The 11529-nt window shown below is 48.6% G+C and overlaps 2 protein-coding genes across 2 annotated transcripts; both read right to left on the reverse strand.

Annotated features, from left to right (window-relative positions):
* Positions 1-1396: 1396 nt before the first annotated feature.
* On the reverse strand, positions 1397-9516 carry LOC136787131 (olfactory receptor 10AG1-like). The gene is made up of 4 exons (XM_066984265.1): positions 9508-9516; positions 8686-8900; positions 7895-8036; positions 1397-2425 (listed from the first exon to the last, which is right to left on the reverse strand). Exons 1-4 carry the CDS (start codon positions 9514-9516, stop codon positions 1397-1399), a joined length of 1395 nt encoding a protein of 464 aa, XP_066840366.1.
* A 1053-nt stretch (positions 9517-10569) lies between these two features.
* Positions 10570-11529, reverse strand: LOC136787132 (olfactory receptor 14C36-like). The gene has a single exon (XM_066984266.1). It carries the CDS (start codon positions 11527-11529, stop codon positions 10570-10572), a length of 960 nt encoding a protein of 319 aa, XP_066840367.1.

Genomic DNA, 11529 nt, shown 5'->3' on the forward strand with positions numbered 1-11529 from the left:
CACATGGAGGACAACAAAGTGATCAGGAGTGGTCAGCATGGATTCACCAAGGGTCTCTTGTGACTTTAACAACTTGATAGCCTTCTCCAATGAAAAGACTGCCTTGGTAAATGAGGGGAGAGCAGGGGATGCTGTCTGCCTTGTCTTCCGAAAGCCTTTTCACATGTCTCCCATAAGATCCTGGTAGAGAGGCTGATGAAGTACCAGAGGCAATGGCCACTAGCTGACCCTATGAAACATTTCTTTACTGTAGGTGACTGATGACCATTGCCCAGAGAGATACTGCAGCCTTTTTCCTGGGAGATATCCTTTTCTGGATTAACAGAACATCAGTATTTTTCTCTGTGAGAAAAATTCCAGCCCAGGTCAGCCCTTCCCTGACCTCTCCCCATCCCTCCTCCAGGAGCACCAGCTCTGCTGCTCCTGGCCTCCTCCTAGTGCTCCTCAGAGGACCCTGAGATGGCAGTGCTGCTCTGCAGGAAGAGGGGACAGTGGTGCCTGGGTACAGGGAGTTATTTCATACTGGCTAAGATGGTCAAGGTGGGAAGCAGCCAAAAGTGGGAGCTGAGTCCAGCCCTCATTCTGCAACACCTCTCCCTATGACCCCCAAGCCTTGAGCCCATGGAGAACCAAGCACAGCAACAGCCCATGGAGAGTGTAATTCCTGGAACCAATTCCTGCTTTCATAGGGAAGAAGAGCCCAGCCTTCAGTTGCTGCAATGAGGAGACGCCCTTTTATTAGAGAGAGGCTTCTCAGGAAGCCAGATCCTTCTCCTTCTTTATTGGCCTTGATGTCTGCAGTCTTGTTTCATTACATTTCTCACTCCTGTCTCACAGAGGCAGCACAACGTTCTCTGGCCTCTCTTCAACATTTTATCACAGAGGCGCAACCAGCATCGGTCATTGGCTCAGCTTTGGCCAGTGGTTGTTACTTTTTTGAGATGGCTGGAACTGGCTCTTATCTGACTTGAGGCAGCTCTTGGTCTCTTCTCACAGAAGCCACCCCTGCAGCCCCACTACTACCAGAACCTCGCTGCATAAACCCAATGCACCTTCTCAGTGCATGTGTTACCCTGTGATCTCCATCAGCTTCTTTGAGTATTGCTCTTTAATGGTACTGACAACTTAGACAGACACTGCTTGAATAAGGGTTTTGAATTTAAATATAAAGGAGAACTGCAGGTGTTTTGGAGCATGAAGATACCTAGGTGGGGCTCTCAGAGATAACAGGAATGCCCCAGGAGACCTATCCCCTTCTTGAGGAGGATCAAGGCCTTGAGGAGAATCAAAGATATCAATTTTGTCTAAGCTGATTCTTGATGCCTACATTCACAGAGCCAAATGCCTCATTGGGACTTTTGGTATGATTTGGGCTTCTTTCACATACCCTGCCATATCACTTTCTCCATAGGAGTCTTCTCAGGGCAATTCTAACTTCCTTGTTCCTCAGACTATAGATGACTGGGTTAAACATGGGGGTCACAATTGTGTAAAACAGGGCAAGGTATTTGTCAGTGTCTGCAGAGTCCCTTGACTGGCGTTTAAAGTACACAAGCATGGCTGAGCCATAAAAGAGAGTCACAATCCCGAGGTGTGAAGAGCAGGTGGAAAAGGCTTTGTGTCTGCTCAGAACTGAAGGCATTTTCAGAATTGCCCTGATAATTTTAGTGTAAGAAATAACTATCATGGAAAAGGGAAGGACAGCAGCTACGAGGATGATAATGTGCAGGGTCACTTGGTTGCAGAAAGTGTCTGCACAGGCCAGTTCCAACAGAGGGGAGACATCGCAGAAGAAGTGATGAAGGTCACGGGATGCACAGAAGGGCAAGGTGAACACCTGATAAGTCTGTCCCACTTGTACTGGCACGATGGCCATCCAGCCCCCCACTACCAGTTTGATGCAGAACCCCCCATTCATGATGAGGCTGTAGCGCAGGGGGTCACATATGGCTACGTAGCGGTCATAGGCCATGGCAGCCAAGAGAAGGCATTCAGTGCTTCCCAGCATGGTCAAGAAATACAGCTGGGCAGCACAGCCAAGAAAGGAGATCCTGCCATCTCCTGTCAGGAAAGCCACCAGCATTTTTGGTAGAGTAGTCGATGTGTAGCAGATCTCCAGGAAGGATAGGTTTCTCAGGAAGAAATACATGGGGTTGTGGAGGCTTGAGTCCATCACTGTGATGAGCACAATCAGGCTGTTCCCAATGAGAACCATGAGGTAGATGATCAGGAAGACTGTGAAGCACACGCTGGGTAGGCAAGGGTGGTCAGAAAATCCCAAGAGAAGAAATCCAGGATCAGTAGTGTGATTATCCAAGTCTTTTTTTTGAAGCATTTTCTCTACATAGAGCAATGCCAACAACATGCTGTTAGAGGACGCTCTTGGCCCATCCACCACCATGTAGACCTCAAATATAGCGACAGGCTACAAACATCAGCATACACATGACTCCAGTATTAGGACAGTTTGACCAAAATCTGCATGTGTGTATGGAAATCTAATGTGGTCTGGTGGGCAGACCCCAGCTGGTAGCTAAGCCCCCACCCAGTTACTCATTTACTCCCCCTCAGTGGGATGGGGGAGAACATTGAAGGGCCAAAAGCAAGAAAACTCATGGGTCAAGGCAAAGACAGTTTAATAAGCTAGAGTTAGAGGAAGGAAAAAGAAAACAAACCAACAAACCAAAACAAGCCAGCCTTCAAGCAATGCCTACCTTCCCCACCACCCAGTCCCCTCAGCTTTTTTTTGCTGAGCGTGGCATTACATGGCAAGGAATATCTCTTTGGTCAGTCTGGGTCATCTGTCCTGGTTGTGTGCCCCATGGACCCTTGTCCACCCGTGGCCGGTACGCTGTAGGGGCAGAGTGGGAAAAAGAGAAGGTTTTGATGCTGTGCAATCACTACTCAGCAATAGCCAAAACATTGGTATGTCATCAACACTGTTTTAAACTCCAACCTAAAACACAGCACCACAGGGATTGCTATGAAGAAAATTATCTCCATCCTAGCCAGCCCTAGTACCTGAGTTTCTTGCCTGTCAGGAAGGGTCGGAACAAAATCGTTAAGCCTGAATGACAGCTAGTTGTCATATGAATAAGAGAAATTTAGTTTTCTTTGTAAGAGAGGATTTAAATAACTTTTATATATATTTTATATATATGTATATTATTTAAGACTTTGCCTGGTTTCTGGTGCTATATGAGGAAAAGAAAAAAAAAAAGACAATGGATAAAGAGTAGTCACCTTAAAAACATGAAGGGAAGGGAAGGGAAGGGAAGGGAAGGGAAGGGAAGGGAAGGCAAGGCAAGGCAAGGCAAGGCAAGGCAAGGCAAGGCAAGGCAAAGCAAGGTGAAGATTTGGTTCAAGACTTTAGTGAGAGAGATTCATCCCAGTTTTCCTCAGGGATAAGAACTCATCCCCTGAAGGTCTGTCCACCACACAGAGAGAAGGGACACTACCTTAGATCCAAATTATTAATTTTTTGCATGGCTGAGGGGTGAACTCCATCAGAAGTAAAACAGACTTCTACCTGTCAATGAGTAAAGGACATTGATGCATCCCTGGGGCATTTTAACGAGGCAGAAAGGTAGCTACTTGTGCAGAAATCACAAGCTTTCAGGGGGCTAAAAGGGGCATTATGCAAGCAATCACAACACAATCACAACCCAATGTGAAACAGTTTTCAAGGGATCCAAAGAGGAAGGTGATTAAAGGTGGGGCAAACAGGGCAGGCTATTATAACTTCTGAATATGCTGTCTAGTTCCCTTGCTTGACCTTGCAGTTCTGTCACTTGGAGTTCTGGCAGCTTCCAAATGCAACTGAAGGCTCACTAGCTGTGATCTCAACCCAGCAAGGCTTCCCAGGCCACTGCAAGCCCTCACAGAGCAGAGCGATGCTCTTGCTGGCTGGAAAACTGAGCCTTCCCTTTTGCATTTCCCATCTCCCAGAGCATAAGGATGTTGCTGATCACACTTGAAGGGCGTGAGCTGTAAGCAAGCAGCCCTTGCAATTGCAGGTTGCTTCCTGTGAATAACAGACTCAGCTGAAAGCTTGTGGAAGGTATCAGTTTGACATAGGGAAGAAATGTTCTATTCCAAGCAGAGAGAACTGAGGATGCTTGCTGCATGTCTCTACCCATTGCTAACTCCCTTCAAAAAGTCTTCTTAAGCTCTGAAAAAAAAAAAAAAGGATTTTTTTTTCAACTGAAAACTGAATCCACAGAGACGTGATCTGAGAGCTTGATTTCATTCTTTTTTTCTATCATGCCTACCTATTTCTATGAGTCTTGTCTTTGGAGTTCTCCTAGAAGCACTGTTCAAAATCTCCAAGATAAAATTAGTATAGATTTGAGGAAGAAGTGGCCATGATCTGTTTCCTAACCTACCTATTTACACATGCAAATAAGTAGGAAAATTAAAAACTTTTATTTCCTGAAATACTTTGAGATCCCTGCATTTTTGGAAAAAAGTTTTGTAACTGAAAACAACCATTTAGAGGCAGATTTTCCATATATCAGCGTTGTTTCCTTGTTTCTTCCCTAAACCTGTAGGATATGCTTTTTAATGCCTGGATATCACAATGCTTCACATGATCACACATAGAGCATGGCTTTGCTTTGAGCAAAGCTTGAGCATTGCTCAAGGAAAACTGACGGGGTACTCCTTACATAGTGACAGTCTCATCAGCAGCATTTCTCCAAGTTGAACAAAACCCATTCCTCTGAGCCCAGGCAAGCCACAGCTGCCTGCGGCTGCTTTTAGCAGTGGCTGTTCTAGCACAGTATCTCAGCACTTCAGAGCACGGCAAAAGGGATTTACTGTTGTCAGGAGCTAGGACACAGGAGCACTCTTCTCAGTTGGTGATACAGGAGACAGAGGTGACCTCATTTTCTTTGTGTCATTTCCCTGGAAAGCACCTGGATAGGGTTCTCTGGACACTACTCCATCACTCTTGTTCCTACCTGGTTATAAGTCAGTCAGTGAGCAATCCTAGGAGAGAAGTCGGCAACCCTAGTGCTGCCAGTGCTTCTCCCCAGACACCCAGAGCATCAGTAACTACATTAGGAGGATCTGAGCAACTTCCAGAATAACTACATGTCTTTCAAAAGTACAGAAAGTTAGGAATTAGATTTAGCTGTTCAAAGGAAAACTGCTAAATTTGTAGGAGGAAAAAACAAACCAAACCAAACCAAGGAAGGAAACAGAAAATGAGAAAAATCAGTCCGTGTTTAATTTTATTTTGCAGCAACAGAAAAGGCTTCTCTGTATCTTCACCTCTCTGGGTCTCAACACCTTTACTGTGTCCATGTTAGCCAAAAGGTAGAGGCAGCCCTGAGAGATCCAGATCCAATTGTGCATGTTGCCTGCCCCCAGTCCACACCCAGAAAGGACCTGGAGAGAAATCTTGGTTGGAAACACAAAAAAGGATGGTGTCATGCCACTCCAGGACAGGCCTCTATATTCATACAAATTAATGTGGCTTCAGTGCCTTAAGAAAAGAGATGACTGCGTCTTACCAAGGTAGCCTTGCGTGGCTTTACGGTCAGTAGCACAAATAACCTTTCCAGAGGGGAGTATCTCCTGCCCTTGTGTGAGGTTCATGCAGTCTTTGATTCCTTACTCTGAAACCCTACATATGATGCAATAAGCTCCAGTCTGTCTTTTTGGGGTACCCAACAAAGTCAGGATCAGGACAAGGCCGTTTCTCATCAGGATGAAAAATACACAAGTCAGAAAGGCCACAAAGAGCCAGTGCTGTGGGTAGGAGCAACCGTGGACAAATCCAGGCACTGCAGGGTTATTTCCTTCTGTGAGAGGTGTAGGACCATAAGTATGGGGAGAGACTGGGGTGAGAAGAGCCTCTCCAAGAACACATTGCAGGAGGAATGTCCCATCCGCACCAGAATGACTCAGTAACTACAGTCCCATTCGGGTCAACAGGCAAACAGTCAGTATAGTTTATGAGAACTGAAAATGGTTCATCTGACCCAAATTCTGAGCGGGGTGACACACAGTGGTGCCTACAGTGCTGCCAGGCCTTGAACCAGCACTGACGAGGTGATACCACAATGCTCATCGCTCTGTTCCAGTTGTGCTACCTCTATATCCAAACTGAGAGTGGTTTTTTTTCTTTCTTTCTGATAATTTTATGAGGGTAATCTTGGCCCGATGTGGTATTACAACCCCTTGGGTGATGTCTCACTTTGTGGGGCTCCAGTCACTGCCCACCCTGCACAGATGCTGCTCAGAAAGATAGCCTGGCCTTTCCACACATCTCCACATTCCTCTCCTGGAGGATGTCCTCTGCCCTGCCACATGTGGGACAGCCTTGGAGAAGTACTTCATTGACCTTTCTCCATCTCCACTGCCAACAGACACTGATGGGTAACTGTTAAATCCTACCTTCAGTCTTTCACATTTCACAGTATGATGACGAGCCTTTTTTCTCCCTAATCCATGGAGCAACAGGCCTTCTGCGGTACAGCTGCTTGTATTGGGTTTACGTGGCAATGGTTTGGTAGCAGTGGTGCTGCAGGGGTGGCTTCTGTTAGAAGAGTCCAGAAGCTGCCCCCTGTCAGGTAAGGGCCCATTCCACATGGCTCCAAAAGGGACCCATCACTGACCAGAGCTGAGCGAATGGGCAATACTAGTTGCAACTCTGTAAGAGGATATTTAAGAAAGGAGAAATACTGCTCTGAAACAGCAGCTGGGAGAGAGGAGTGAGAAAATGTAGAGAAAAACAGCCCTGCACACACCTAGGTCAGTGCAGAGGGCGGGCAGGAGGGGCTCCAGGCACCAGAGGAGAAGTTCCCCTGAAGGCCATGAAGAGGCCCATGGTGTAGTAGGCTGTCCCCTTGCAGTCCATGGGTGCCACAGCGGAGCAGATCTCCATGCTGCAGCCCGTTGAGGAGCCCCCGGTGGAGCAGGTGGATGTGGCCTGGAGGAGGCTGCATCCCATGGAGAGCCCCCGCAGGAGCAGGCCCTGGGCCGGAGCTGCAGCCTGTGGAGAGGAGCCCACGCAGGAGCAGGGGATCTGGGGGGAGCTGCTGCCCATGGGGGACCCGTGCTGGAGCAGTTTGCTCCTGGCAGATGGATGCTGTGATAAGGACCCATACTGGAGTAGTTCTTGAAGAGCTGCTGCCTGTGGAAAGCCCACGCAGGATCAGTTTGGGAAGGACAGCATCCCTTGGGAGGGACCTCACGCCGGAGTATGGGCAGAGAGTGACCATGAAGGAGCAGTGGAGATGAAGTGTCATGGACTGACCGCAGCTCCCATTGCCCGTTCCCCTGAGCTGCTCAGGGGGAGGAGGAAGAAGAGGGTGGATGGTCTTTTTTAGTTCGCTTTTAGTTTCTCACTGTTCCAGTCTTCTAGTAACACTCAATAAATTATCTTAATCTCCCTACGCTAAGTACCCTTTGCCCATGACTGCAATTGGTGAGTGATCTGCCTGTCCCTTAAATCAACACTGCAGCCCTTTTCCATTCTATTTTCTCCATCTGTGCCTTTGAGGATGGGTGGTGAAAGTGGCACTATGGAGTACAGCTGAACATCATTGTGAAACCACCACACCACTTGGCCATGTTATTGGCACCAGCTTTGAAAAAGGAGAGACAGTTTCAAGCAATTTATAGGGGTGATCATGTTTTATTAAACAGATGGTAAGAAAGAGTCAATCCTGACATACAGACGCACAAAATAACACTTTGTTGTTTTATTCCTCAAAGTACACTAGATAAATATTTTTTTTTCTAAGAAACTAATAAAAAGAAATGACACTGAAGATAAAAGTAAGAATATATAATGATAATGAAACAAATACTCAGGAAATCATTTGTGGAGAAAAAGGGGAAATTTATCAATTTTCAGAAACAGCCATGAAATCTTTTTCCTAACAGCACCCTTGAGCTCCTGGTTCCTCATGCTGTAGATGAGGGGGTTCACTGCTGGAGGCACCACTGAGTATAGAACAGCCACCACCAGATATAGGCATAGAGAGAAGATGGAGGGGGGCTTCAGGTAGGCAAATCTGCCAGCGCTGATAAACAGGGAGACTACAGCCAGGTGAGAGAGGCACATGGAAAAGACTTTGTTCCATCCCTGCTCAGAGGGGATCTTCAGCACAACCCTAAAGATCGGCACATAAGACAGTATGATGAATACAAAACACCCGCAAACCAGAAAACAATGAAATCAGAGAACCAGAAAACAACCACAGAACAATGAAAACAAAACATCCAAACACCAACATGGAACAAACTATGAGAAGCCCAGCTTCCCTGAGGTAGGAGTGTGAGCAGCAGAGCTTGAGGATCTCTGGGATTTCACAGAAGAACTGGTCCACAGCATTGCCTTGGCAGAGGGGCAGGGAAAATGTATTGGCAGTGTGCAGCAAAGCATAGAGAACCCCACTGCCCCAGGCAGCTGCTGCCATCTGGGCACAAGCTTCGCTGCCCAGGAGGGTCCCGTAGTGCAGGGGCTTGCAGATGGCAATGTAGCGGTCGTAGGCCATGACGGTGAGAACATAAAATTCTGCTGATATGAAGAAGAGGAACAAAAAGACCTGTGCAGCACATCCTGCATAGGAAATGGCCCTGGTGTCCCAGAGGGAATTGGCCATGGCTTTGGGGAGAGTGGTGGAGATGCAGCCCAGGTCGAGGACAGCAAGGTTGAGGAGGAAGAAGTACATGGGGGTGTGGAGGCGGTGGTCGCAGGCTACGGCGGTAAGGATGAGGCCATTGCCCAGGAGGGCAGCCAGGTAGATGGCCAGGAAGAGCGCAAAGTGCAGGAGCTGCAGCTCCCGCGTGTCTGCGAATGGCAGGAGGAGGAACTCGGTGATGGAGCTGCTGTTGGACATCTGATCCTCCTGGGAATTGGGATCTGCTGCTCTGAATAGGGAGACCTGTCCAAGGAGGAAAGAGAATTAAAATGTTAGGGTAGACCTCTGTGAGGAAAACCTAGCCTATTGTTTTGTAGAAGCCATAAAAAACTGCCTCTTCGCTTTTCAGAAGACTGCTCCTCTGCTTGATGTCAAAGTGGTGCTGCCTGAGGGTGCTAGTGGGGGCAAGAGACTCTGCAGGAGACAGTTCTGTCCTAGAACAGTAAGTAAATGGAACATGGGGTGGTCTCAGATGAAGTGTGTTTGAGGTAACTAGGAGTTTTGGAGCATTCTATCTCAAAATTCACCCGACTGCAGAGCAGGGCTTTGTGCATAATGCTGTGCTTTGTTACTTCATACTCATCCCCCTACACCTGAGGAGTGCATTTAAGGCACAAATCCTTGGTGCTTGTACTGCTCTCCAAGTGAAACCTTGGGCTCCTGGGAGGCAAAGGGGCTGTCCTTCAAGGCAGAGTGGGGACAGCTGGGGTGTCCATCACTCCTGGTTTCAGCTGCCCTGTGCGGGCACCTCTGGAGGATGGTCGCACTCAGGTGTTCCCCTGAAAAGAACCTGGATGCTGCTGAGAGCAGAGGAATCCAGGTTCAAAGGGCAGATCTCCAAACCCCTCACCCATCTCATTGTACCTGAGGAGGATCTCAGCTCTCTGCTCTTCTCCAGGGACAGGGAGGGATCATAACAGCTGCCAATATACAGCCATCCACCAGCATTTCTATGGCCTTAGGGCTGACGTGTCTTCTCCATGGGGATGCTAGATAACAGAGAGCTGCTAGGGCAGAGCTGTGGTCTTGTGCATGGCAGCCTGCAGCCCAGCCGAAGCCCCATGTAAAGAGTCAAATTTCCTTAGATGTGGTGTCCTGAAGGGAGAGTCAGCTCCTTCCCCACACACTGCATTTCCCAGAGACCCAACAGTTAGGAGGGAACGTTGATGCCTTTTATTCATGGACGTATTGAAGAGATAGGAACATCATCACCAGTTTTTGAGCTGCACACGAATTCTCATCTCCAAAACTCTAGTGAATCAAAAGAAACTCATGACATTATTATTACATGAGAAAAGAAGCTAAGGAGTTTGTATGAAGAAGGCGTTGGCAGGGCAGGTGCCCAAATCCCCTGTCCCATGTTGCTTCTGGGAGCAGCTCCCGCTCACTCCCTGCCCATGGCTCTGCTGTCTGCAGCTGTCCCTGCCTGCAGCTGGGTCTCTGTCCCCACGCCTCCTGCCTGCAGCTCACAGCCCCCATCCCACCCGCTGGGTGCTCAGCTCTGCCCTGCAGACACCTCCTGGCAGCAGGGCTCTGCCCAGGGGCAGCTCACTGGGGGCATGTCCTAGAGACCAGGTCACACAGACCCTGCACGTGTGGTGGTGGAGCTTTCTATGGGCTGAGGGGAAGGGAAAGATCCTTGTAACCTCTCAGCCATCATGGAGTCTCAGCCTCTTCTTGGAATTAAAAGCATATATTTCTATTACCACTGAAGCAAGTAGAGAAGATTGAAAACTCAGGAGGCTCAGGAAATCCGTGACTGAAGCTGAAATCCCCTACTTTTTCGCGGCTGTTGCAAAGTCTCCTTGGATACATCCTGGTTGTGCTGTGGATCTGAGCAGGTTGTCTCAGGCTGCAGCCTCCTTCCCATGAATGAATATACAATTGAATATGACAATGAATATACTGTGAGTCATTTGTGGAGACAGATGAGAAGTTTACCACCAGTGAAAAATGCCAATGAAATCACTTTGTTCAGTGCAACTTTCAGCTCCTGGTTTCTCATGCTGTAGATGAAGGGGTTCACTGCTGGGGGCACCACCGAGTACAGAATTGCAACAACCAGGTCTAGGGATGTGGAGGAGATGGAGGGGGGCTTCAGGTAGGTAAACATGACAGTGCTGATAAAGAGAGAGACCACAGCCAGGTGAGGGAGGCACATGGAGAAGGCTTTGTGCCGCCCCTGCTCAGAGGGCATCCTCAGCACGGCCCTGATGATCTGAACATAGGAGAGCACAATGAATACAAAACACCCAAAGTCGATAAAAACATTACCCACAAGAACCCAAACTTCACTGAGGAAGGACTGTGAACAGGAGAGCTTGAGGATCTGGGGGATTTCACAGAAGAACTGCTCCACAGCATTGCCTTGGCAGAGGGGCGGGGAAAATGTACTGGCAGTGTGCAGCAGAGCATAGAGAACCCCACTGCCCCAGGCAGCTGCTGCCATCTGGGCACAAGCTCTGCTGCCCAGGAGGATCCCGTAGTGCAGGGGCTTGCAGATGGCAATGTAGCGGTCATAGGCCATGACTGTGAGAAGAGAATACTCTGCTGAAAACAGGAAGACGAACAGAAAGACCTGTGCAGCACACCCTGAGTAGGAAATGGCCCTGGTGTCCCAGAGGGAATTGGCCATGGCTTTGGGGAGAGTGGTGGAGATGCAGCCCAGGTCAGTCAGGGCGAGGTTGAGGAGGAAGAAGTACATGGGGGTGTGGAGGCGGTGGTCGCAGGCTACGGCGGTGAGGATGAGGCCGTTGCCCAGGAGGGCAGCCAGGTAGATGGCCAGGAAGAGCGCGAAGTGCAGGAGCTGCAGCTCCCGCGTGTCCGTGAATGGCAGGAGGAGGAACTCGCTGATGGAGCTGCTGTTGGACAT

This window comes from Anser cygnoides, chromosome 28 (assembly GCF_040182565.1).
Source record: "Anser cygnoides isolate HZ-2024a breed goose chromosome 28, Taihu_goose_T2T_genome, whole genome shotgun sequence".
NCBI classification, from domain to species: Eukaryota; Metazoa; Chordata; class Aves; order Anseriformes; family Anatidae; genus Anser; species Anser cygnoides.